Raw genomic sequence first — 26,630 nt, 5'->3', positions numbered from 1 at the left:
TCAATAAATACTTTCTTGGATTGACCAATCAAGTGAGGGAATGAGGAAGAAAGCAGAAATTCTTTACACCTACAGGCTCACGCCATTTCATCCAGTTCCCACATCTTTATGAGGCAGTTGCGATATTAGTGTCTTCCTACGTGAAGGAAAACGGAGTCTCAAATGTATTACCGTCGTAGGGACACTGTGACCGACTCACTCTTTTAGACCCTCCACCCCTGCTGGGGCCACTGGGCAGGACAGATAAATGCCATGGAGAGGGCTTCTGTAGGGAAGTGGAAAAAAGGAAAGGAAATTCGGAACCATGCAGGAGGAGAGTTTGATAGGGCATTTGGAGTGGAAGTGAGAGAAGGTGTCGTGCCCCCAAACCTTTCCCGCCTGTTCTAATCAGACCAGACCTCTCATTTAAACTGTAAGTGATCGATTTTCCTCCTCGGTGTTCTCTGAGGCATGTTTGCTTAGAGCGGCTAGTTAAAACCACCTGGTTGCACCATCAGCTTTGAATGTTTCCCAAGGTCCAGCCCTTGCAGAGGTTAATCTTCTCTTTCTTGTCTTGTTTCCACTGTAGAGAATTGTGTGGAGTTCCAGAAACTGAACGTGAGCAACCACAGTCATGTGTCCCTGCAGAACGCCACCTCTCCCGTCATGGAGTTTTGGGAGTAAGTGGAAAGTGACTCATGTCCCTTGGCCTGTGGGGCCTCTGTCCTGGTTCTGCTCAGTTAACATTGCCCCCACCCTTGGAAAAAGTCTGACCCTTTCTTTCTCTGGCTTCGCACTTCCTGGTTTCTGGGGACGTTTGACTGCTTTGGAAGCCAGTGCGGAGATTTTACACGTTTCCTAAAGGAGCAGCTGAGAGGAATGTTTTCTTGTTCTTTGATGGCATGTCAGCATGCCTGGTTGCTTATTAGGGCAGGAAATGCTTGCTAAAAATTATAGTTTTTAAAAAAAGGGTTTTTAACAAAAGAGGAGACATAGCATGTTTGCTATAAGCTAAGTCAGAAGTGTATTTAGCCTGGGAAGCAGAAGTCTCCAGGGCAGAGAGGGCAGGTTAGCTTTCCTTCAGTACCTGAAGTGTCATGTGCAAAGGAAGCAGGTGAACTTGAATGGATAGAGGTTCTAAAGAGGCAAGTTTAAATGTGCTTAAGGGAGAGGTTAGTTTCATAGCACGGTCTGCAAGTACTTCTGAAGGTTGTGATCACCCAACTCTGAAAGTGTTTACCTGGTGGAGGGTCACTAAGCATTGTTGGGGAGGTGTCTGAATCCACCGACATTACAGGCAGTAATTGTGTGAATGGGCATTTCCCCAGAGGTGGGCATTCTTCCTTAACATCCCAAAGGGGTCTGTGACCTGGCAGTTACAGGGCTGCCACGTATGGTTATAGAAGTCGTGCACTGCACAACCCTAGGGGGACTTATTCATGTTGTGAAATGTGTGCTCCAGAATTGTACAGTGCCAACCTGCATAACAGTACACAGCGGCCCTGACTTGGGGTCTTCTGAGGTAGAAGGATCACCTTGTTTTGGGTATTGAAGAGATGTTTCCTCTGTGGGTCAGAGGTTGGGCTAAATGTTTTCTGAGACTATTCCATCTGAAAAAAGTATGGCTTTGTTCAAGAACACTGCCTACCCTAGTGCTGATTATAAGTAGGGTAGAGGGGCAGTGGTTTTATGAGTCATTTTAATTCTCTTCCCAGATACCATTCATCTCCTTCCCTCTCTAGAGGTCATGATGCTGAATTTAGACTGATCATTCTCATGTTTATAGTTGGTGTGTGTGTGTCATACATATATATACACATTCTATATTAATATGTAATTATAAACTTTAATAAGCTTTTATTATAAAAATTATAAAGCTTTATATAAAATTATAAAAATGTATAAGCTTTATATAAAATTATATATAAACTATTTGTATGTTAGCTATATATATGCTATATATACATCTCCCAAATAGTACCTAGATCTTTGTGGCATACTTAAAAAGTTTTTTATTGATGGTATCCATTACTTTTCTTACAACTTTGTTCTTTGCTCAGTTTTGGTTTTGAGATGTTCCCCTGTTGATACATTGCAGCTTTGGTTCATTTATTTTTTCCTGCTGTATAGTATTTCAATGTATAAAAAGACTACATTGTATTTAGCCAGCTCCTCTTGATGGGCATTTAGACTTTCTCTAGTTTCCCAGTGTTACTAAGAACACTGAATAAATGTCTTGCCCATGCTTCCCTGTGTGCGTGAAGGAAGGTTTCTAGGCCTGTACCTAAGAGTGGGATTGCTAATGGTAGGGTGTATGTTTATTATCGGTTTTATCAGATAACGTCCAATTGCTTTCTGAAAGGATTGTTCTAATTTACTTTCCAAACAGTACTGTATGAGAATTCTACTGTTCCATATTCTAGACAGCATTTGGTCTGGTTAATTTTTAAGTTTTGCATCCGACTGTTCTAAATTTGCATTCCTCTAATGACTTGCGAGGTTGAGCACATTTCATGTGTTTTTCCCTATTTGGGTTCCTCATCTGTGAACTTCCCGTTCGTATTCTTTTCTCTTTGGATTGTGTGTCTTTCCTCATGGGTAGGAATTCTTGACACATTCTAGATATTAGTATCTTGACACATTCTAGATATAAATATGCTGCAAATTGCCTTCCCTAGTGTGTGGCTTTTCTTATTTATTTATGGCATTTGGAGTTTTAACTTTATTGAAGTCAAATTTGCCAGTCTGTTCTTTTTGGTTTGCACAGTTGGTATCTTATTTAAGATGTATTTCCCTACCCAAAGTTGGGGGAAAAAATCTTTTATATGTTCTTCTAAAAGTTTTAAAGTTTTGGGGTGCCTGGGTAGCTCACTCGGTTAAGCATCCGACTTCAGCTCAGGTCATGATGTCGCAGTCCGTGAGTTTGAACCCTGTATCAGGCTCTGTGCTGACAGCTCAATGCCTGGAGCCTGCTTCAGATTCTGTGTCTCCCTCTCTCTGCCCCTCCCCCGCTCACTCTGTCTCTTAAAAATAAATAAATGTTAAAAATTTTAAAGTTTTAAAGTTTTGTGTTTTCATATTTAAGAATATAATCTACTTAGAATTTTATTTTTGTACATGGCATGATGTAGGAGTTCAGGGCTGTTGTTGTTTTTTAATACAAATTATCAAATTTTCCAGCCATATTTACTGAATTATTGATCTTTTTCCTATGATTTATAATGCTATCTTCCATACATAGTTATCTTAAAAATACAGGTCTACTTTGGGGCTCTTGTTCTGTTCCATTTGTCTCTCTAGCTAATTGTGTGTTAATACTACACCCACATTTTTATTGTAAGCCTGGAGCTGGTAAGACATGTGGGGACTTGTCTTTGTTCTTTTCCAAAATTGCCTACCAAATGAATTTCAGACCCAGTTTGTCATGTTAAATACCAATAAAGAACAAAATAATTTCGTGGGGATTTTGGTGGGAAGTATATTGAATGATTATGTTAATTAGAAGAAAATTGATATCTTTGTGTTTGAGCCTCTCTGTCCATGAACATGGTATAGCCCTCCATTTATTTAGGTTTTTTTTTAATTCCTGATACAATAGTGTTACTTAAATGTCTACAAAGTAGTGGCATTAGAATACCTGATTAGAAATTCAGGTTCTCCATTCCTCCCCAGACCTACTGAGTCATAGTGTCAAATACAGCATACATAAGACATGTGCTAGACAGAGGATTACTGTGGTAGGTGGACTGGTGTGGCCTTTCCCAGCCCCATTGGGCTATGATTTCCCAGAGGCATATTACAGAGACTTATTTGTGACCTACATATTTTGAGGGTCTGTAAAACAGGGTCTCTTTGCTCCCTTAGAGAATCGATCCTGAAACCCCACAATGGAGAATATCTCTGTGTAACTTACATTGTTTCTCACCATTTATTTCCTTTGTGTCATATATAGAAAACCTCAATTAAATCATTTTTTTTGTGTGTGAAATGTGTTTGTTTATTGTCTGTATTCACCAAAAGGTAGTCCTAAAGGAACACCTTGTCTGGCTTTACTTACTACTGCTGGTCTGTGGAAGATCCCCAAGGAATATTTACAGAATGCATAGATGCATGCGAGGAAGACAGGCAGGCAATATTTTCTTGGAAATACTACACAAAAACTCAGAGTGGGTTCTGGCAAGAATTCATCCTGTCACTAAGGTCCCTGGCCAACAGCATCGATTGCTTCCTGGATCCCTTTGCACTATCCATATCATCAACTTATTTGGACACAAAGTGGTGGGAGGAGACAGCTAATCTGCATCCTCGTGTGTAACTGAACCTTGTGGCCTACTGCGTGGCCATTCTAGATGAAAGTCCATGGGAGAATGAACCCATGGTTCTAGTTTTCTATTAGATTGCATCTGTATCATCTGTGCAGTGTTGAATTCTACATCCTAAAAGTACTCAGATACCTGTGTGACAATCACCTTTTCATAACATGCTTTTGTCAGACAGTTCTTTTATGTATGTATGTATTTATTTTTAATTTTTTAAATGTTCATTTATTTTTGAGAGAGATAGCATGAGCAGGGGAGGGGCAGAGAGAGAGGGAGACACAGAATCGGAAGCAGGATCCAAACTCTGAGCTGTTAGCACAGAGCCTGATGCGAGGCTTGAACTCACGAGCTGTGAGATCATGATCTGAGCCGAAATCGGACGCATAACCAACTGAGCCACCCAGGCGCCCCTGTCAGGTGGTTCTAATTCATCTCTTCCCAGAGATGAGCTTGGAAAGGAGACTCTGTGAGATGTTCATAACATCCTATGAAAAGCCACTGGGGCCACATGCATTTGAGAAGGGTTGAAAACTGTGCCCTTTGGCAAGAACATCTGTTATCTTTGATTAACTCAAATTGCCAAATGTATTTTCCTGTGGAATCATTTGGAGTCATTCCTTTCTACCCCCACCCTACCCCCACTCCCTGAATGCTAGCCGTCCATGCAGCACAGTTTGACACATACTTTGCTGGGAGGGAGTTCTTCCTTAAATTCAGCTGACAGTTGACTTCTGGGGCTTTGGATGGAGCATGTCTAATTCCTTGCCAGTGTGACAGCTCTTCAAGTATTGTATCAAGTTTCCTCAGAAGCATTTCTTCTTTGGTTCTTTGTCCTGTTTCCCTGTGTGGCTGGCTCACGGATGCCCCACCTCAGGGTGCTCCTGGTACCTTTCCTTACTGCCTCTGACCTCATTCAGGCCCACACACTGCTTGGTCCAAATAGACTGCCTTGGCTGCCTGCTCGTTCACTCATTCCATAAATGTGTGAGTTCGTGGTATTCATAGGAAGGACACTGCACGTTTGGAGGAGGCAGAAATGTGGGATGCAACTCTAGCCCTCTAGAAGCGGAGGTGAGACAAGCCCCTAAACTGCTGTAAAATCAGGTACAAGGTGTTACTTCCCTGCACATGACTGGCCATACCTTCACCTTGACCTTGGGCACCTGGCCCAACCCACCCCCTGTCTTACAGGTTCATATCCCTTTTCAGGGTACAAGTTAATGGCTTAGCCAGTGAGAAAAGGTTGGGCCCTGGGTCAGTCTTGGACTGTGGCTCAAGCAAGGGGCCTATGGGGCAGGGGCAATTTGTCTTTCTCATGTCAGATTTCAAAATTAGGCCGTTCTGGTTTTCTCAGTAACTCATTATGCTTCTGGCATCTGAGCATTTATCTAAATATGTTTGCAGTCCTAAATTTTAAGCCTGTGTCCTCTGCTGGGATTGAGTACTGCCAAGAGTGTAACCACCGTCGTGGCATCAGGTGGGCTTTGGTTTGTCTTCACAAACCTTGGATTCCATTAGTCCATGTGTCTCCAGCAAGTCCATATTTACTGTGTGTACAATTAAAATCGCTTTTGCGTGGTGTCCATTCAACCAGCATTTGTTGAGCACATACTGTGTGCTGGGCCTGAATTAAGCTCTAAGGGTTTTCAGTTCTGTATCTTTGTTCAGAAGGGTGTGGTCTTATCTTTCTGGTGTATCTTCACTGGACAAGGTTTTAAATTTTCATTATTTCTAAATCATGTGGCCACTTGATTTTCTCTGGACACAAAATTTGGGAGGCAGGGGAGCTGGAGTGAAGCCCTGATTCCTGTGGACCCAGGGCCCAGCCCTGCCTCCCTCTCAGACTCCTTCCCCTCCACCATCGCCCTCCTCCACCTGGCTTTCCTTCTGTCCTTTGTACGTACTTGACCCATGCTCAGTCACAGGTCTTTATTGTTCCCTTTGTTTGGAAGATTCCTCACCAGATCCTTATGTGTCTGGCTCCTTCTTACCATGAAATCTTCATGCAGATGTCATTTGGGAAGCCCTCTCTGACCATCCCAGCTATATCAGCACTCAGCCCCTCTCAACCCCATAGCTCTGTTTTATTGTCTACGTAGCCCTTACTGAAATCCCCGCATCTTTGCTTATTTTCTCCCTCACTCCATTAGAATGTAAGCCCCATGCCAGGAAGGGCTGCCCTTGTTTGTTCCCTGTTCTGCCAGCACGTTCTAGGTGCTTAACAAATACTAGTTGAGATGGGTAAGTGGAAGGGTGAATAAATGAACAGATGTTTCTTTAAAAAAAAATTTTTTTTTTTTTTTTAACATTTATTGAGAGACAGAGACAGAGCATGAGCGGAGGATGGGTCAGGAAGAGAGGGAGATACAGAATCCCAAGCAGGTTCCAGGCTCTGAGCTGTCAGCACAGAGCCCGACGCGGGGCTCGAACTCACAAACCGCGAGATCAAGACCTGAGCGCGAGTCGGACACTTTACCAACTGAGCCACCCAGGCGCCCCTGAACAGATGTTTCTTAACTCCTCAAAGTTCATTGTCCTCATTTGTAAATTGGAAATGATCATGATAACACTCACCTGCAGGGCTGAGATGAGGATTGAATGGGTCCTCCCCTGTCTTGAGCCCGGTATAGTTTAGACCCTTTGGAAAGGACTGAGTGCAGAAAGAGAATGTTTGTGATTGACTTTCCTATTTGTGAGTTGGAAATTAGTCACATTCCCTGCTTTGCCAGCCTCTCTGGATTTCTGTTGAGGATTAAAGGGGAGAACACATACTAACTTTGATGGGGTGTAAGTGGGGTGCCCAAGTTAGCTCCTGGTACTGAGGCTTGGTGCCCCACTTTGCCCCTGCCTCTACAGGTGTGGATTCATGGCTGATCCTCATGCAGCGTCAGCCTGTGTGTCTGAAGCAGCCATAGTGCCTCCTACTGCAGGTTCAGAAATGCCCCCCGACCCTTCCCTAAGTCAGAACCCAGCACTGCATGGCACCGTCTACTCCTGCTAGTTTGGAGTACTCCACTCCCAGTGTATTACCTCCTTGACGTGCACAGTGTAGACTTGAGCGGCAAGTTCTAGAATCCAGTTTAAGTCATCGCTTCCTCTACCAGCCCAGTGCATGACCCCGGGCAGCTTACCCTCCTAAACCTCCATCTGCTTCTCTGAAGATGGGAGGGTCATAGGACCTAACTCTCAGGGTTTTCAGGAGTGTTAGAAGAGATGAGGCCTGTATGCTTTCCGGGTGGCAAGTGTTCAATATGTGGTAGCTAATTTTTACAAGGAAGATGTCATCCACATCTTTGAAAGTCTGCGTGGATTCTTTTAAACATTCTTAGAGAAGTCTCATCAGCCAGGTCTGTATGCCCCTCATGGTGGACCTGGAGAACTCTCAGTGCATTTTCTTCACCTGGTTGTTCTTTTGACACTTTCTGAGAACCTACTAGGTGTTGGACACCTTATCAGTAGTCAGAAACATGAGGGGGCGGTGCTATCTGTCCCCAAAGAAGCACACAGCTTGGTGGGGGAAGCTGGAAAGTAAAGGTGTGATAAAATAAAAGATTTTTTGAAATACAAAGCAACGGATATGTGTAGGATGGTTGCATTGGGCCAAGATGAGGAAGTCTGGGCTTTGGGGAAAGCTTCATGGAGTTGATGAGGCTTAGCTGTGTTTTGAAGGGTGAATAGAAGTTTATGTGTTTGCCAGCGGAGTGATTGAATAGCATGCCAGGTGGAGAAATAGCGTAAGCAAGAACCGAAGCAAGACCTGAAGCTAAATGTTGAGGCTTGTAGACTTTACCTGCCATACTACTGCATGTGGAGCCTGGGGAATGGTGGGGGCTTTGCTGAGGAAGTAGGCAGGAGCCAGAGCATCTGGTCAGTCACAAGTCTTTACTGAGTACCTACTATATGTCAGATAGCATTGTAGGTTCTGGGATACGGTATAAACAGAACAACATACTCTCCTGGTGGAGCTGGCTTTGCAGACAATCAAATACGCAGAAAGTATTAGGTTAAGTCAGGATCGTTCTGCTGAAGAAAAAGCAGGCAGGGAACAAGAGTGTCACAGGACCAAGGAGGGCCTCTTTAAGGAGGTGACATTTGAGCAGGTACCTGAGAGAAGTGAGGGAGGCAGCCATGTGGATGTGGGGGATGAGGCCTCAGGCCGAAGGAGTAGCGGGGGCTGTGACCCTACAGCGGGAGAATGTTTGAGGTGTTGGGGGAAGAGCCGGCAGCCAGCAAGGCTGGAGCCGAGTGTGAAGGACCTTGGTGCCTTTCCAAAGGGTTTGAAATCATCCCATGGGCTGCCTCCAAAGGCCCCATCCATGGAATAATAGGAGTAAGACAGATCACCCATGCTGCCAGGTGGATGCAGGAGGCAGGGCTGGGGGGACACTTTCCTGGTCCAAGTGCATGAAATTGAGTTTTCTGCCTGAGAGAGGGCATGTGGGTGGGAAGGGATGGGCAGAAACAGTGTTGTGAGGATGATGGTAATTCTGCTTGGCCAATCTGTGCCCTGAGAAAGTAAGAACACATCCCTATGATCTGTTAATGCCTCCCAGCTACCCGCTGGCATGCATCCATGGTGGGCTTTTCCTCATGGGGGCAGGGGGGAGGCTCCAAATTGGCCTGGACTCTCTCACAGCTTTTACACGGCAGTGGAAGCCAACTTAGCAATAACTCTCAGTGCTTGGGCAGTGTGTCAGCTTTGTCCCCAAAATTCCACTTCTGGAACTTTATCCTACTTGGGTGACCATTCTAGTTATGAACAGCATGCCAATGGCAACATCGTTTGTCATCGTTGGAAAAAAAAAAAAGGACACATGTAAAATGTGATACTGATTAGATACATTGTGGTATCGTCGCAAGAACTGCTAACAAGGAATGAACAGAAAATGTGTTGATATGAAAAAAAATCTCTAAGGTCAAATTAAGTGGAAAAGGCACAGTGCAGAAAGTTGTATATAATACCATAATTGTAAAAATATATGTACATGCCTTGTTTTCGTAGAATATTTCCGGAACCTTACACAGGAAGCTGTTAAACGTGGTGACCCGAGAGTGGGATGGGGGCACACAGGCGTGGAGAAAGAGAGTTTTGTTTGCTTTTTATTTTTTTTTTGTACTATTTGAGTTAAAAAATTAAAACCAGGAACAAGATTATTTCATAATTAAAAAAAAATAGGAGCTGAGAGTTTACAGAATACATTGTCATTTATTATAATGATCCCTCCTGAGTGACAAATCTTAATCACAGCCCTGGTAGTGACTTACTAGTCATTATTTATTTATCGTATAAACTGTTTTTCTTAACATTATCTCATTTAATTTTTATATCAGCCCCATGAGATAGGCAGAAGAAAAACAATTCTGTTTTCCCGTTGAACAAACATAATCTTGGGGAAGCTGAGGGATTGCCCAGCTCATACACCAGAACTCACAACTCCTGGGTCTGGCTGTCCCCAAGGCAGCCCTGGTTTCTCCAGAAGGCGCTGCTCTCCAGTGGGGTTGGGAGGGGCTGCCTCCCCCTACAGATGTTTCCTATGGACCAGAGGAATTCACCTCCTTCTCTGCTCAATCCTCCCCACCAGGGAGGCTCCTGGGGGCCTGAGTTAAGGAGAGCAGGGAGGAGATCACCAGCCCCCTTGCAAGGGAACAGGCCTGGGCCGCCCTTCCTGCTCTCAGGAGATGCACCAAAGCAAACCCAAACTGGCACTTTGTGTCCTTTTCCTTCTAATTATTTAATATTTAACTGGTTGCAGAAGTAGTGAATGTTGTGATTCAAACACAACAGCTACATAAATGAGATACATCTGTGCATCAGATATACATAATTTATAAATATGTGTTTTAGTCCATTTGGGCTGCTATAACAAACATACCACAGGTTGGGTGGCTTCTACAACAATTTATTTCTCACAGTTCTGGAGGCTGGAGGTCCAAGATCAGGGTGCCGGTAGATCTGGTGTGTCGTGAAAGCTCATTCCTGGTTCATAGGTGGCCATCTTCTCGCTGTGCCTTCACCTGGTGGAAGGGGCAAGAGAACTCTCTGGCCACTCGTCCCGTTAGGAGGGCTCTACCCTCATGACCTAATCACCTCCCAAAGGCCCTGCCTCCTAATACCATCACCCTGGGGGTTAGGGTTTAACATATAATTTGGGGCGACACAAATTTTGAGGCTGTTGTTAACAATTCAGAATCTCTTCCTGTCAGTATTTCCCTATGCATTTAGCTCCATTCTTCTTACCTTTCTTTTTGCTCTGTGTGTTGAAGAAAAGAAATTCCCAGGTTCAGGAATTTAATTCTGTAAAGGTCAGCTCCCTTTTACAGAAGTGGATTCTCCAGTGGACACTCGATTTCCTTATTGAAAAAGTAGTCCATGTTTTTTTTGCAGAAGATGTAGGAAGCATGTTTAAGTAAATAAAGGGAAAAAACAGCGCACACGATAGCATTCCAATGTCCACACTGCTGAAGCTGAGAGGGGTTACGTGTCAAAGCCCACTGTTGTGGCTTCCTTGTTTCCTCTAGATCTAGCCTGGTAACCACCCTCGAAGTCAGACCCAGGCCCCCGCTTTCAAGAAGCAGCATGCAGCACCTGCCCCCCACTGACAGTGATAGAGCCCCAAGGTGACGCTCCCGCTCCGCCGCCACCCCCCCCCCCCAGCGGTAAGCTATCTGCCCTCAGTTGTCAGCACTGGGGTGCCCGCTCACCCAGAGCCCCTGCTCCAAGAAGGAGCGGTTAACCCTTCTTCTGCTGATGCAGTCTGAATACACCGCTGAGCTGAGAGTAGAAGCACTGCTTGTACGCAGAATTACTGAAATGCTCTTTAAAAGAATGGTGATGCGGTATGGGGATGCAGAGACCTGGGCTTTGGGGCCCCAGGACAAGAATTTGAACCCTGTGGTTTCCACTTATGAGCTGTGTGTTCGTTACTTACACCTCCCGGCAACTCACTTTCTTTGCCCGCAGAATGGGAGGCGGAGGAGGAGTAATTCAGCTGATTAGGAAGTGCTGAAGAGCTATGATCTATTATCTTTTGTTCATTGGTGGAGTAAAGATATTTGTATATAGAATCAGCCACGAGTGTGTTTGTATTCACACACAAAAAAATGGTGGATGACTTACACTAAATAATGAGAGGTAGCAATTTAGTGAACCACAGGGCTTTGTCTGAGGTTTCTTTTATGTCTTGATGGTGCAGCAGGGGAAGGGGAAGCCCTGGCACTGTGCCCTGGCCCGGAGCATGCCCTCCAGCCACGCTTTTTCAATTCCAACCACCCACCCAGGGGATAAATGATGTAACATCACTGTGGGGGTCCTCATCCCACACAGGGGATTCTGAGGCAGAGAGAGGTTAAGAGACTTGTCCAAATTGCCTCTCTTGGCAAGCCAGAGCCAGAACTGGGCTGAGAGAAGGACTCTCCACCCCACCCGCGTCCCTTCGCCCCTTCGCCCTTCCATGCTCCTCTTGCCTGTGTCTGAAATGCGGGCAGCTGCCTGTTTTATCCCATGGCAGAATCTGACCAGCATGTCCCTTCTCTTTGCAGGCTGCTGGACCTAGGTCCTTGAAGGAAGAGTTTTTTAGCAGATTGGGGAGAGTATAATTGATGGAAGGAGGGAGAAATGAATGGGAATGGGTGAAGAGAAGGCTCTGGTGCCCAGCAAAAACAAAACAAAAGCACCTGTTGGGTTATGTCTTTGCTGGATTTTAAGAGGTTCCTTTAGGAAAATGGTTGAATCTTGATTTTGAAAGAATACTGTTGTTTTCAGCTGAGCCAGATGGTGCTTGTGACACTCAAAGACTCTGATCCACTGTGATGACAGATGTAAATTGACGCTGGCCTCCTGGTGTATAACTTATGGCCCTGTAGCTGGTGGCACAGGTGTTAATGAATGACTTTAATTCAGGCTCAGGCACAGAATAATGCATAAGGGGCTGTTACCAAATTTCAGTGCATTAACTCTATTCTGGGTGATTTTTTTATGTTTATTTTTTGAGAGAGAGAGAGCGAGCGAGCAGGGGAGGGGCAGATAGAGAGAGGGAGACGCAGAATCCAAAGCAGGCTCCAGGCTCTGAGCTGTCAGCACAGAGCCCCCTGTGGGGCTCGAACCCACAAACTGTGAGCTCATGACCTGAGCTGAAGTTGGATGTTTAACCAACTGAGCCACCCAGGCATCCCTAGTCCAGATGATATTTAATGAAACCACAAGAAAGAATATGAAACTGTCAAGATGCCTGACACACATGTATCCTCACGTCTGCTCTAGACTGATGCTGGTAGACATCTTGATGGGGAAGAAGCACCAAAGCTGGGGAACCTGACCCTCCCACTTACTGGTGGGGTCCCTGGGCATGTGACTCGGAACCTCTGTTCCCTCGTTGGTGAAATGGTGTACCTGTCCCATCCTTCAAGGTGCTGTCAGTGTGAAGGGACAGTGGTGCATTGTGAGTAGCTGACCAATGGTAGCTCCTCTCACTTCTGCGTCCAGCCTGCCCCCCTTCCCGGTTGGTAAGGTGACATTCAAAGGATGGAGGTCTCCTGGTGATAGACACCAGAGCTGGGAATAGACCCCTCCTCCCCACTCTGGAGCTCCTTGTCCAGGGCTTTTCCTAATGGCACGTGTGCCTCTCCTGTGTGCTGTCCCTCCTTGGCAGACAGTAGCTCTTTGCTAGCCTTGGCACAGAACGTCTCAGAGGCACGAGGGGTGGCAAAGATGGTCAGACTTCATCAGAGCTTTTGGTGGCTGGTGATGCAGAGGTGTGGTACTGTGAGGGCCCGTGGGGTGGGACTGGAAAGGCTTGGGCAGCACTTTTGGGCCATGCTGAGTCCTGGTGAGGAGGAGAAAGGGTCAGGAATTGGAGGGTCCTGGGACCCCAGCTGTGGGTGGTGAGATCCTCTCTGCTGCGTGGGACCTAGGTAATACACATGAGGATGCGCTATGTTACCAGCTATGAACCAGCGGGTTCCCCAAAGCCGTGGCAGCCTCTCTGTTGCTTGGCCTGCCCCTTCTGCACTTTGCCTCCTGACCTGCAGTACCTCTGTTCACATCTTCCCATGAGGCACAAGTTTTAGGGCTCTTCCCTGAGTTTTGATGCCATAAGAGTCCCTTCTTCTAGACTCCCGCTCCTCACTGCCTCCTACTTTCCTGGATCTCACCCTCCAGCCAGGGGGGCACTGGAACAGAAGACTGGGGCGCAAGCCCCGTCTGTGATCCAAGGCAAGCTCAGTAATACGTGGAGCCTCAGTTTCCCCTGAACAATGGGAGCAAAACAGGACTAACAGACGCAAGAGTGCCAGTGTGCTGTTCCTAAGTGTGTGTTCTGCGTAATGCCCTTGAGGAAGTATTGCTTTGGAGAGGCAGAAACATGGCACAGTACACTTCTTATAACTTAAAAAAAATTTTTTTTTAATGTTTATTTTTGAGAGAGACAGAGAAACAGTGCGAGCAGGGGAGGGGGCAGAGAGAAAGAGAGACTCAGAATCTGAAGCAGGCTCCAGGCTCTGAGCTGTCAGCACAGAGCTCGATGAGGGGCTCGAACTCATGAACCACGAGATCATGACCTGAGCCAAAGTCGGCCACTTAATTGAGCCACCCAGGCGCCCCCCTTCCTGACAACTTCTTAGTAACTGGGTTACAGTTTACATTCCATAAAGTGCTCCCCTTGTAGGTGCGCAAGTCAGTGATTTTGAATCACTGCCGATCGTGACATCATCACAATACAGGTTTGGAACATCTCCAACACGTCATAAGGGCTCTCGGTACCCATTTACACTTCATCTCTCCTCCAGCCTGCAGGCAACCACTCCTCCACTTTCTGTCTCCCTAAATTTGCCTAGTTGGGACTTGGCATATAAATGGAGTCATGCAAGGTCTCACTAACTTCCTTCATTTAGCATGTTTTCAAGGCTCACCCATGTTATCACATGTATCACTTCGTCATAAATAACATTCTTGTGGCTAAATAACATTCCGTTGTATGGATACACCACCTTTTTTTGGTCAGTTAATGGACATTTGGGTGCTTTTCCGTTTTTGGCTATTAGGAATAACCTAGGGGTGGAATCTCTGAGTTGAATGTTTAGCTTTTTAAGAAACTGTCAAACCGTTTTCCGTTGTGGCTAAACCATTTTTGCATTTCCACCAAAAATATATGATGTTCCATTTCTCCACATCCTAGGGGACACTTGTTATTTTGATTACTGCCATCCTGGTAGGTGTATCCAAGTGGATATGAAACAGTATCTCATTGTGGTTTTAGTTTGGCTTTAATGGGGAATACTTCTGAATAAATTTGGGAAACATTGGGTTAATCAGAGTATAAAAGTATCTTTACCGCAGGACTCCTTAGTACCTTTAATATTCTGATGATCATTGAGATTCTCAAAGGAGGGCTACAGTGTACTTCGTCTTTTTCCACTGAGGTCCTGGTGAGAACTCTTGAGTGTCTGGAAGGATTGCTGTTCTTTGGAAAGCCTAGGACTGGGTTCTAGAGACCACTGGCCAAACCCCGTCTCCTGCCTGTTTTTGTAAATAAAGTTTTATGGAAGACAGACACACTTGTTTATAAATTGTGTATGGCTGCTTTCACACTGCAAAGATAGATAGTTGGGACAGTGACCATATGGCTTGCAGACCCTAAAATATTTACACACTGGCCCTTTAAAGAAGGTTTGTTGACCCCTGATCTAGGAGTGCCTGGTGCACAGTAGATGCTCGCTTAACCTTTAGATGAAAGGATGGACTAACCCTTACGATATAGGTAGGGACCAAGAATACCCTTTGTGAGGCTTTGTGTTATTTGAGCTGGTGCTTAAAGGACAGGTAGAATTTTTACAGCTTGGGAGAATGAGGAAGAACGAGGAAGAATTCCTTACAGGAATGAATCCTGTAAGGTGGAGAAGTCAAGGTGTGCTTGGGGGCTGATGGGGACTTCCTCATGGCCTAGGGGGATTTCTGCAGTGACGGAAGAAATTGGAGCAGTAGCTCCTGACTCCTCGTGCCAACCTAGGTCATTCTGTAAATGACACAGTTCTGTTCCATCTTCCCCATGACCAGACAGTGGCTCCAAGCTCTGCCTCTGAAGTCGAACAGGTGAGGCTTCGGATTCTGCCTCAGCCTTCCTGGGCATATTAATTTCCCTAAGCCACACTTTTCCCGCTTGTAAAATGGGAACAACTGTTGCCTTTACCTTGGGAGTGAGCATGAGGAAATCCAGGCTATCATGGTCCTTGTTATTTTCTTCATACTCCTGGGTAGTAAGCTCTCCGACAACCTGAGGGGGTGCTCTCTCAGGGCACCCCTGCTTCACTCATCGTTGTGGACTTAGTCCTTAGGGTACGCGGCATGGAATTAGCACCTGATAACTATCTGCTGGAAGATGGCATGATGCAGAGGCCTCAGTTGCTTGACAAGGAGGGTCCTTGCCCTGTGCCTCCAGCGGCATTTAGGATCTCTGCTGGGGCTCGTAGGAGCAAGTCAGAGCTGGGGGCCTGCACTTCTTTCTTCCCAGAGAAGTGAGAGCAGAACCCCGAAGGCAGAGAAACTCTGGAGGGGGCAGGGAAGGCACATTAGTTTTGGTGATGGGCCCTTTTTTGTTTGTTTGTCGCTTGGGGAGACCAGAAAGGAAGACCAGCAAGGCTATTTATAGCCCAGCCCCTCAGCGCCAGTTTTTAGGGCGGTCTGTGGGTCCCTGGCAACACTTACTCCGTGGCAGGTTAAAGAAAGGTGATGTGTTTGCCGGCTCCGTGCTGGACATCAAGATGAGGCCTCTCCGGCCGGCCAGCCACGCTGGGAGCTATTCCCACATGGCCTCTCCCAGGCTCTCTGCCGGTGGAGGAGAGGGGCCTGGCTGCCTGCTCCTTCTCCGCTTTCTGGGGTCAGACCATGCCTGGCTCTGCAAGCTAGGGAAGCCCCAGGTGTGAGGCTGTTTCCTCCTCTCCAGACTCAGCCTCTCTGTGTATGAGACACTGAGATGGAAATGAGGGTGATGTCTGGAGACTGGATTTGGGAACCCAGCCATTTTCCCTCAGACTGTGAAGGATGGGGGAGAAGCCTTGAGTGAGAGGCATCCTTTTGCTGGGGCCCATTTCTGGCCGGGCAGCAGTGGGGGAAAGGGTGTGGGCACCGGAAGAACCTGGTTTCAAGTCCTAATCTGGGCAAGTTCCTTTACCTCACTTGGCCTCAGTTTCCCCACCCATAAAATGGGTCTAATAATACCCTCACAGTGAACTGAATGTAATGAGCTGTACAGCTTTCATGTGGCACCTGCCATAGTCCCCTCTGCTTCCAGCTCCTTCCAATTCTCTCCTGGCAGTCTCTTAATAACGACAGTTTGTGGGCGCCTGGGTGGCTCAGTGGGTTGAGTGCCAGACTTCGGCTCAGGTCGTGATCTCATGGTTCCTGAGTTCAAGCCCTGCATCTGTTGTCAGCGCAGAGCCCACTTTGGATCCTCTGTCCCCTCTCTCTGCCTCTCCCCTGCTCACGGGCATGTGCTTGCTCTCACTCTCTCAAAAATAAAAAAATAAAAAAATAATAAGGATGGTTTCCTTCCAAACTGGCCTCTTGATTTCCCAAACACATTCACCCCATTATAAGTAAAACAGCTCTTGTGTTCTGTGTGGCCCTTCCAGCTACCACGGTCTCTGACCCGTGAGAGCCAAACTCACCAGGGTCCCACCAGCATCCCACTGCATGTCTGCTCCTCACTCACAGCTGCCTGAAGTCTGCCCCACGAGGATCTGTTCTCCCTGCCTCACTCCCACCTTCTGGTCCCAAATCCCCTGACACCCTCCGTCTTGCCAGGCTGCCCTGCAGCACGTGGCAGGTGGACTGCTTCCCCTTCTGGAATGTCCTCCGCCTCCAGGGATGCCGGCTTCTCCTGTTGCTCCCTGCTTTTCTGCTCACACTTGTCTCCCTCCTGCAAGGGCTCCTCCCTTCCTCTCCTGTCCTGTAAATGTTGGGGTTCTGGAGGCTCTGTGCACGTCCTCCCCCTGCCTCCTCCTCCTCCTCCTCCAGCTCTCCCAAGGGAGCCTCATGTGCTCCCAGAACACCCTGATGGCTCAGGTCTGAATCTCCTCCTTGTGTCTCTTTTCTCAGCTTTACACCCAGAGACCCGGTTGCCTCTGGGCATTGCAGCTTCCTACGTGTCCCACAGGCACCTCAAAATCATCTTGTCTAAAAGATTGATTCTTCACCTCTTCCTCCTCCAACCTTCTTGACAATTCACTCCTGCTCAGCTGAAGCCCGCCATCCATCCAAGTATGAAGCTGGGTGTCACTTGGAAACCCCCTCTTCCCTCCTACCTGCCACCCCCAGCAGTCACCTTGTTCCTGTGCTTTTTTTCAAGCCCACTTGTTCTCCTCTAGGGCCATTCCCCTACCTTGGTCCAGACCCTCACCAATTACTATGCAAACTAAGGCAGCCCTGCCCCATTCTACCCTTACTGCCCATTCTTCCCACTGCAGCCAAAGAGAGTCTTCCAGCATATGTATCTGATAGGGTCTCAGTCCTATTTAAGATTCAATGAGGCTCCTGTTGCCCTCAGGATGAAGCCCTAGCCCCTCAGCAAGGCTCATAGTCCAGCTCTGTCCTCATCCCACTTCTCACCCTGGCTTCTGCCACGCTTACCCTACGTGCCATGCCTTTCCCTGGTCTCACTGAACTTTTGTTCCAGCCTTTTGCACCTGGTGGCCTTTCTGCCCCAAGTGCTCCCCGCCCTTCTTTGCTGACTCCCTCCTACCCTCCAGGATCTCCTGGCTCACTCTGATCTCCACATCCTGGTATTGGCCAAATCCCCGATGATGGTCCCAATGATTTCTCTGTCTTGATCCTCTCTATGCCCAGCTCTATTTTCTTGTCTGCTTTCCCCATTAGAACATGAGCTCTTTATGGACCACCGGTGTAACACTGGCACACTAAAGACATCTTACTAAGTGCTACTTGAATAAATTAATAAATTACGAAGGACATGTGCTGCGTACTACCTTTATGTTATATGCAAAAACACGTAAGATAGCTTTGGAGCATGCGTTTAATGACAGCTTTCGTTCATGAAGAAGAGAAGAAGGCAGTGATTTTAGTGTTACAGGGGAATCTCAGAGCTAGCATTGAGGCTGGAAGTGCAGGCTTTGGAGCCAGGATCCCTAGGTTCAAATTCCAGCTTTGTTGCTTGCTCCTGGTATGACTTTGGGTGAGTTACTGAACCGCTCACACCTCAGTTTCCCCATCTTTGAAATGATGGTGATTCTCTTTACCTCAAGGATTGTTGGGAGGGTTAAATGATGCTTGGAAACCTGTCAAAGGGAGGTATTGTCATTCCCATTTTACAGATGAGGAAGCTGAGACTCAGAGAAGCGATGTCCCTTCCCCAAGGTCATACAGCTGGTAAGGAACAGCGCTCAGTTTGAACCCAGTCCATCTCTACAGGTGCCAGGGGCTGGAGAAGCAGAGGCACCACACTGCCAAGCTCTGGGTAGCTATCTCCAGAAATATTCTACACGTGTGGTCTGAAAAAGATACCTCGTGAAGGACCTGCTCCCATGCCTGGCTTATAGTAGGTGTTCAGAATAACTTGAGTAAATGCCTCCAAAGAGTTCTGTTTAGTCTTCAACATTTCCCGCTCCCTGGACAGTGTCAGGAGGTCTGTTCCTTGGTCCCCTTTTTTTTTGCCAGGGTGTTGGCAGCAAACTCTTCCTTATTCAGACCTTTCTCCTCTCCAGCACTTCATGGGGAGGGTCATTAAGAAAGCTTTTTCCCAGGAAGAGCTGTGCCTTCTCCAAGTCTCCGGAGTTGAGTGCCCCAGCCCCTGGGCTCTCAAAGGCTGCCCTTGTGGGTTTCAAAACAACCCACAGCCCTGCAGGCTGAGAACCTGGCCCCTGAGCCTTCTATCTTTAGAAACCCGAGGTCCATTGCTAGTTAGAGTCAGTGCTGGTAAAACCTAAAGAAAATAGTTTGAGGATGTTTTCAAATAGTGTCTGGTGAAACAAAAGAGCAATTCATCCTGCGTAGCTTTTAGTAATCTGCTTCCCATTCTGGGAATTAGATTGTTCAATTAAGCGAGAGGGCGCCGAAGCAGGCTGCATGACTCAAAAGTTTGCAGCATCCAAAATGTGGAAGAGAGGGGACCTGAGCCAGCTCTCTCCTGGCTGCTCTGCCCCCTCTGCTGTCCCTCTGTCCCCATGCCGTTTCCAGTTTTCAAGTCCCAGTTCAGAAAACAACTACATCAACAAGAAGGCATATGTGTATGTGCACCCCTGCTAGCTGGGGACCTCATGTAAGTGCTTCTTTAATGAAAAATTCACAGCCTGGAGTGGAATGGGAAAAGCACACCATCTGCACTGGCCCACTTTCTCTCCTGAGCGGGCTTATTTCTTCTTGAATGAGAAGGAATGCCCACCTCATGGGCATTCAGGATGCTGTCGGGGGCAGTTTGTAAGGTGGTAGATATATGTAGGCTACGAGACTCTTAATCGAGAAACAAGGTCCTTGATGAACACTCTGAGGTTCCCTGCAGAATTTTGAGAGTGAGTGGGTGCATCACAGTATCTTGGGGGAGGAGAAAGTCCAGTCCTTCAGGAGCTTCTCAAAGGATATCAGACCCCATCTCTAGGTCCTCTTCAAAAATACTATTCAGGTGAGGTTTGTAGGTTATTCCTTCATTGTCAGGAAACTCTACTTCTGTGGTGCTGAGGCCTTCCCATGCATAAGCAATCCTTGGGCGGGTGTGGCAAAATGCAGCTTCGGGGGAGTCGTTTGGCCAAGATCTGGACTCAGTAGGTCTGGGATGAGATGCAGGAATTTTTTTATTTTTAGCAAGCACTCCACAAGGACCGTGCTCTGAGGCCCACTATTCTGTTATGATAGTAGATACTCTTGAAGGTTTCATTTAATGGCCTGTAGTTTTTAACAGAATTAAAGCCAGAGACTACTAAGCATAAGAAACAAAATTTAAAAAAAAATTGCTGTTACAATGATGTGGCTATCTCCTTCCTTAAAAACTTGGACTTTTTTTTTTTTTTTGGTCCAACTTATACTTGTAGAGGGCAAAAGCCATACATGCTTTTGCTTTAATTCACAGTTTTAATATAGTGCCTGGTCCATAGTAGGTGCTCAGTAAATGTGTATTTAAGTGGATGTTCGCACTTGTAGCGGTAGGTCTGAAAGCTGGTTTCCTTTCAAATAAATCCACACAGCCCAATTTTGTTTGGGGGCCTGCCTGATTTCTCCAGCAGGGGTTGGGGCTGGAGGGAGCCTGTAGACCAGTGCTAATTGGTGTCATTGAGTAATTAATGCAGAATCAGGCCCTGAGCAGATTCCCAGGGAGACAGACACTGAGGGAGGCTTTCATGCTTGGTGGGATGGGAGCTGCTTGCTCAAAGGATGTTCCCAGAGCGCTGAGACGACTGGCGTGGTCCGACGGGGGTGGTTTGGCAGCCAGAATGGGGTTCGTGGAGCGAGTTTGGAGGGGGTTTGTGTTAGTGCCATGGTTCTGCACAATATGGAGCGTGGCGAGTTTGACTTTAAAGAAACACAAACCCCAGGCGTAGGCTCTGGGAGCCAGGCCTGTGTCAACCCTGAAGGATTGATGGCTTCTGAAGGAAGACTGTGGCTCGAGGCATTGACTCAGTGTCGCCTGGGGTCCTCCCCCTCCTGTGGCCTGGGCCTTCTGGGACATCCCTACTCTTGGCCTGCTATTCAAGGCTCCCAGGGATGCGTCTCTGTTTAGCTTTTCTGCGATTCCCTTATGACCCCTATGTTCCAGCATTCCCCAAGTATCCCATACTCCATTTTCTGGCTTTTGCTTGTGCTATTCCCTCCATCTAAAACAATTTTAAGTCCCTTTCTCTCCTGGCTGAATCCCATCATCCTTCATGGTTTAGCTCAAATATCACTTCTTCCAGACTGCTTTCCCTAACCCCATGTATCAGTCAGGATTGGTTGGGTTTTGCTGCAATAACAAACATCTCCAAAGATCTCAGTAGCTTAAGGCTGCAAAGTTGCTTTCTTGCTCACACAACATCTTTGACAGAGGGTAGCAGGAGGGCTCATGTGTAGTCACTCAGGAAGTCAGGCTCCTAGGGGCTCCATCTTGACACAGACTCTGTCATCACAGCAAAAGTAGGAGAAGGCAACATGGTGAATCACCTCACCTGGCTCTGCAAGTGACACGGATGCTATTGGCCAAAGCAAGTTCATTGGCTGCTGTTTAGTTCAGCAAGCCAGGGTTGTATAATTGCTCCCACTGAAATTCCCCACCTGGAATGTGTATGGACAGTCCTTCAGTCTCCTGGCAGTCGTCAGGTGGGCTAGATGCTTCTCAGCCTTTCCAGAAGCCCTCTACTTCTTCTGTTTTAGCCCTTGCCTCACTTACTGTAAACGATTCCTAACTGGCCTGTCTTTCCCCAATGAGTGAATCCATGAAGACAGAGGGCTGGGTCTTGTTCCTCGCTGGGGTCCCAGCCCTGGGTTTGGCTTGGAGGAGATGCTTGGCAAATGGTGGTAGGGGAGGCAGGTGAATGATTGGGTGGCCCATTCCTGCTTCCCTATAGCACTAGCTTTGCCCCGGGTGGGGTCAGGGTGGGTCTCCAGCCCCCGTGACTCTCCTCTCTCCCCTCCACAGGCGCCGGGTCCTGGCCATCTCAGGTGGGATCGAGCACATTGGGAACCTCCGTTGGGAGCTGGCCTTGTGTCTCCTGGCAGCCTGGACCATCTGCTACTTCTGCATCTGGAAGGGGACCAAGTCCACAGGAAAGGTAAGAGGTGCATCTTCAAGCAACTATCCACCAGCAGGGGAGGACATGAGCTGTCCTTGTATAAGATCACAGGTGACCTGGAGAGTGCCCTGAGTTTGAATTATAAAAGTTAGCTCTTATGCTGGAAGGTAGGAGGGGCACTAGACTGGGAGTCCACTCAGGAGCTCAGAGCTAGAACCCAGTGCACCACTCACGTGCCACACACCTCAGGGCTGGTCAGTTCTGCCTTTTGAGCCTCAGTTTGCTTGTCTGTGAAATAGCAAAGCCTGTCCTGTCTTACTGAGAGCTCTGCAAGGAAAGGGAGGTAAAATGCTTTGAAAACTGGAAGTGCTGAAGTACAACCATGTAGTTTTTGTAATGAAGACATGGGCTTCAGGCATGTGCCAGGGCAGGAAATGCTGGCTGCCTGCACTGATAGGCCCCAGGACCTCACCCACTAAGAGTCTGTGGATGGAGGGCAGCTGCATCCATCTCGTTGCCTTGCCATGCCATCCGTACTGTGTGGCCTCCGGGACCTGCATCTCCTTTAGGGGTGGGGGGGGTCGGAGAAGTGGGAGGAAGCAGCCAGGTCTCAACAGCCCTGGCCAGGAAGTTAGCACGGCTCTCCCACTCACAGGCACCTGGCTGGAGCCTGAGGCATGGCCTCAGCTGCCTGCTAGGGAGGCTCAAGATGTAGGGGAACATGGGGGGAAGTCTAGTGAGCACAGCCATCTGTGCCATAAGGATCAATGCACATGTTGTACATGTAGCTCATGGACAAGTCCCGCCTGCTCATGTGCTTTAAGGAAAAAAAAAAGTAGAGATGCCTGGGTGGCTCAGCTGGTTGGGCGGCCTACTCTGATTTCAGCTCAGGTCATGATCCCGGGCTTGTGGGATCTAGCCCTGTGTTGGGCGCCATGCTGTCAGTGGAGCCTGCTTGGGATTCTCTCTCTCCCCCCCCGCCCCTCTGCCTTTCCCTGCTGGTGTGTGCACAGGCGCGCACGTGTGTGTGCTGTCTCTCGAATACATTAAAATAAAAGCATAGTTGCCAACACTTAAAAATCAGGAGATTTCATGTTGGAAAAGGAAGTATGATTCTGGTATCCTTTGGCAAGTTGAAAGGTTTGGCAGCACTGGGCCTGCATGCCTACACAGCAGCTGGGTTGGCGGAGCTGAGCAGTGGCCACCGCCTTCTAGGGATACTCTGGTTGGCCACAGTCCTCACCATTCCCTATTGCCCTGACGCTCTAGCTGAATGTCAGTGCCAGTAGTTTGCTCATTTGTGCTATTCCATTTTTTTCTTGTGGGAAAGAGGACATGCAGCTTTTCTTATTCCAGTCACCCTGACCATCTCACTCCTTGCCTACCTGTTTCCAGTAGGCATCACCTTTATTCTAAGCTGTTGGTTGGATCAGGGACTGGAGGTCAAACCTCTAAGGAGATGGGAACTTAACCACTCTGGGTCCTTTTACAAAAGGTGGTTCCCTCATTTCCCACAGTGGTAGGTATTGACTGGTGGGCAGACCTGCTGGGGGGAAATTAGGCGAGCAGAAAAGAGATATTGACAAGTTTCCATGCTGAGGGTGGTAAGGGAGCTAAGGAGGTACTAGAAAGTAATCATAAATTTGCCTGGTGCACCAGAGAAAGGAGAACGGAGACTCATGTTCTGTCGGCCCAGATGATTTTGCTAATCTTTGCTTTCTCTAGTTTGCATCATGAAAACAATAGAATTTTTCTGGTTTTCCAAATCTAAAAATCAGTATATTATTGATGTACTTCTTTAGACTACATACACGCTGCTCCTGTCCCCTTTTTTGCTGCCTCTTCTGGCTAAAGAGGAGGAGAATGACTTGGAGGAGTGAAGAACCAGAGTTTGGAATCAGGATTCACATCTGAGGTCTGTCACTCACTAGCTGTGACCTTGGCACATCACTTAACTTTTCTGAGCCTCAGTTTCCTCTTCTGCAAAATGGGGATTGATCATTAAGTTTGTCTCATGGGGTGATTGCCAGGATGAGATGCAAGGATGCATATTTAATGCTTAGCGGAGTGTGTGACTAATAGTAAGTGCTAAATAATGGTGATTCTTAAACATCTTATTATAATGATAAAATTTACTCATATGAGAAGTTGTTTCTGGGTATCTACTCTCTGCCTGGCATTAGTCAATGGATATCTAAAGGTGAATGAAACACAGCCTCTACCCTACCCAGTTAATATATGTGCGAGTGCTTTGTGAAGTGCAAAGGGAAGGGACACTGCTTCTACCATGATTACCACTTTCGTGGGAGTCAATGCCAAGGCCAGCAGGTTTGGCTGGCTAGCAGTTGTGTGTGGTGGGGGCAAGGGCCATTGGATAAGGCGTTAGTGCATGCATGTACTTGGGTTGTCCATGTGGGCACATGTAGCCTTGAGTTCTTGGGCCCAGAACATGGGCCACAGCAAAATTTGGTTCCATTTGGCTCTTAGGAGGAAGCTGAGTCCCACTATAGGGCCACTTGCCATTGGCTGGGCTGTTGAGCCTGTGTGTTGAGAATTCTAATGCAGGGACTGGGTTTCAAGGAAGGACTAGCAGGCTGCATTCTTGGAGATTTCAAAAAAGACATATGGGGAAGCATGGGAGAGAACATTCATCCACAGCCTTCTGTTCACTGCACACTCTGCCAGGCATTTTTCATCCACATTAGCACATGAGATCCCACAACCTGGGGAGATACTGCCTCGAGTTCATAGGTGGAGACCCAGAGGCTGAGAGATTGAGGATCCTGGCCTGAGTTGGATGAAGACTGTGCCTCGGCACTGACCCCGTGCTGCTCCCGTCTTGCCTGTCCTCGGACTCGATCAAATTTTAGAAGATTGTGATATTTTGAGTGATGTCCTTTCACGCATCCTGCCTGAGCCTACTTTCTCTCATCACTAGTAGGCATAGTAATGAGGACAGTAGTACTTGTGATAGTAACGGGTGATGGTCATTGAGCGCCTCACATGCCCACTCCGTTTAGACCTTGAAACAAGCCCAGGAGACGGGGGCAGTCATTACCTCTGTTTCAGACGAGGAAACTGAGGCCTGGATGGAGTAAGTAACTTGCTTAAGGACCCTCAGGTAGGAAGCAGAACCCAAGCCTTGGTGGCCGCATAGCCTGGGCTTTGGATGAGAGTACTATCCTGCCCGCCCTCTGTGGTGTAGTGATAATGAGTTTTCTTATGGGCTGATTATAAAGAGGCAGTTGATGAGATAACATAGCACACAGTGGGGGCTCAGTGGTTGTTGGTTGCAGCTGTAATAAGATGGTGGTTTTAAGGGAAATGCTGAAATCTGATGAGCCAATTAAGCATTTTCCTGAAGGCTGGGCTTCAGGGGCTCTTCCGCCTGTTCCATGCTCAAGACCAGGGTTAGCATCAGGATGGAATGTGGTTTTCCAGAGCTGTTGTGATTTCTCAGAAACCATGTGCTTTACCCCCACCCCTGACATTTTATTAGTGAAGAAATTTAGGCTCAAAGAGCAGAAGGGACTTGTCCAAGGCCACACAGGGAGTAAGTGACAAGTGTCAGGTTAGGAACTAGAGCCTGGTGGCCCAGCTCCTCAGCTCTTTATATATGATGAGGTTCTGACAGTTTAAGGAGACCAGGGGTCCCCCATCAGCACATGGTGTCTTCTCAGGAGAGGGTCTGTTGCTTTTCTTACTGTTTATTGTTCGCCTCACCTTGGACATAAGCCCAGGGTCCAAAGGTTTTTCAGGTTCTGTACAAAAACAGCTAAAAATAAACACAGGTCATATGAGTCTTCCTGAGTGGGGAGCCACCGCTCCTGTCTCTTGCCTATGACCAGAGCCACTTTCATGAGGCTGTCCAAGGAAGGAGAACCCTGTCTTTCTGCTCTTGTCCAGGCCACGACTGAGTTCCAGCCCACTTCCCATACTCAGATTTCAGCAGAAAATTCTGAAATTTCATTAGCTTGAGAAAAGTTTCCTGGCCCAGGTTTAACTTAATTCATTGAACATGTCTCTTGCTGCTGGAGGCATGCATTACAGACTCACCTGTTAGCAGATGACTGTCTAAATGGAGGTTTGGGATCAGGTCACAAATGAGTAGATCACAGATGAGTCTGTGACAGGGCCATAGAGGAAGGCCCAGCCACCCTCTCCAGTGGCTCAACAGGCAGTGTGTGGGCTCCTGATCTGTGTTGATATTAGCATACCCCCCACAGATGGTCTCCACAAATGTCCTTCAGTGCCCTCCCCTCCTGCTCCCTGTTTGAGTGCTTTACGGTCTTCTGACATCACAGAGGCCAGCATTCAGGATGTCCCCAGGGTCAGAGTGAGCAGCATCTCCTGTCAGAAGAAGCTGCTGTGGGTTGGAGAGACACAAACTAGATTCAAACTTCAGTACTTAGCAAGGTGCCACCTAACTGTTCTTAATAAACATTTGTGGAATGGATGAATTTCACCTGTGCCTGGGGCTCCCTGCAAGGTGCTGGGATCCAGTAGAGAGGGTGGTGGGCCATCTTGTCCCCATAGAGTGTGCCTAGCAGGACAGGAACAGACAGATAAGCCATTGCAATTTAGTGTGTTAGTGCTAGCATTCACAATAGAACAGCTAGAGAATCA

General features: G+C 47.4%; 1 protein-coding gene across 2 annotated transcripts in view; it reads left to right on the top strand.

Moving 5' to 3' along the window:
* SLC6A11 (solute carrier family 6 member 11) overlaps positions 1–26,630 on the top strand; it is a 132,646-nt gene that overhangs the window by 6,905 nt on the left and 99,111 nt on the right. For both annotated transcript variants that reach the window (XM_040491968.1, XM_040491967.1), the window contains exons 4-5: positions 569–659; positions 21,911–22,043. In XM_040491968.1, the coding sequence (XP_040347902.1) occupies positions 569–659; positions 21,911–22,043 (224 nt within the window). The remainder of the gene's footprint in view (positions 1–568; positions 660–21,910; positions 22,044–26,630) is intronic.

This window comes from Herpailurus yagouaroundi, unplaced genomic scaffold, assembly GCF_014898765.1.
Source record: "Herpailurus yagouaroundi ecotype Mexico unplaced genomic scaffold, PumYag 183, whole genome shotgun sequence".
In the NCBI taxonomy this organism is placed as follows: Eukaryota; Metazoa; Chordata; class Mammalia; order Carnivora; family Felidae; genus Herpailurus; species Herpailurus yagouaroundi.
This window is presented reverse-complemented; position numbering and strand designations above follow the sequence as displayed.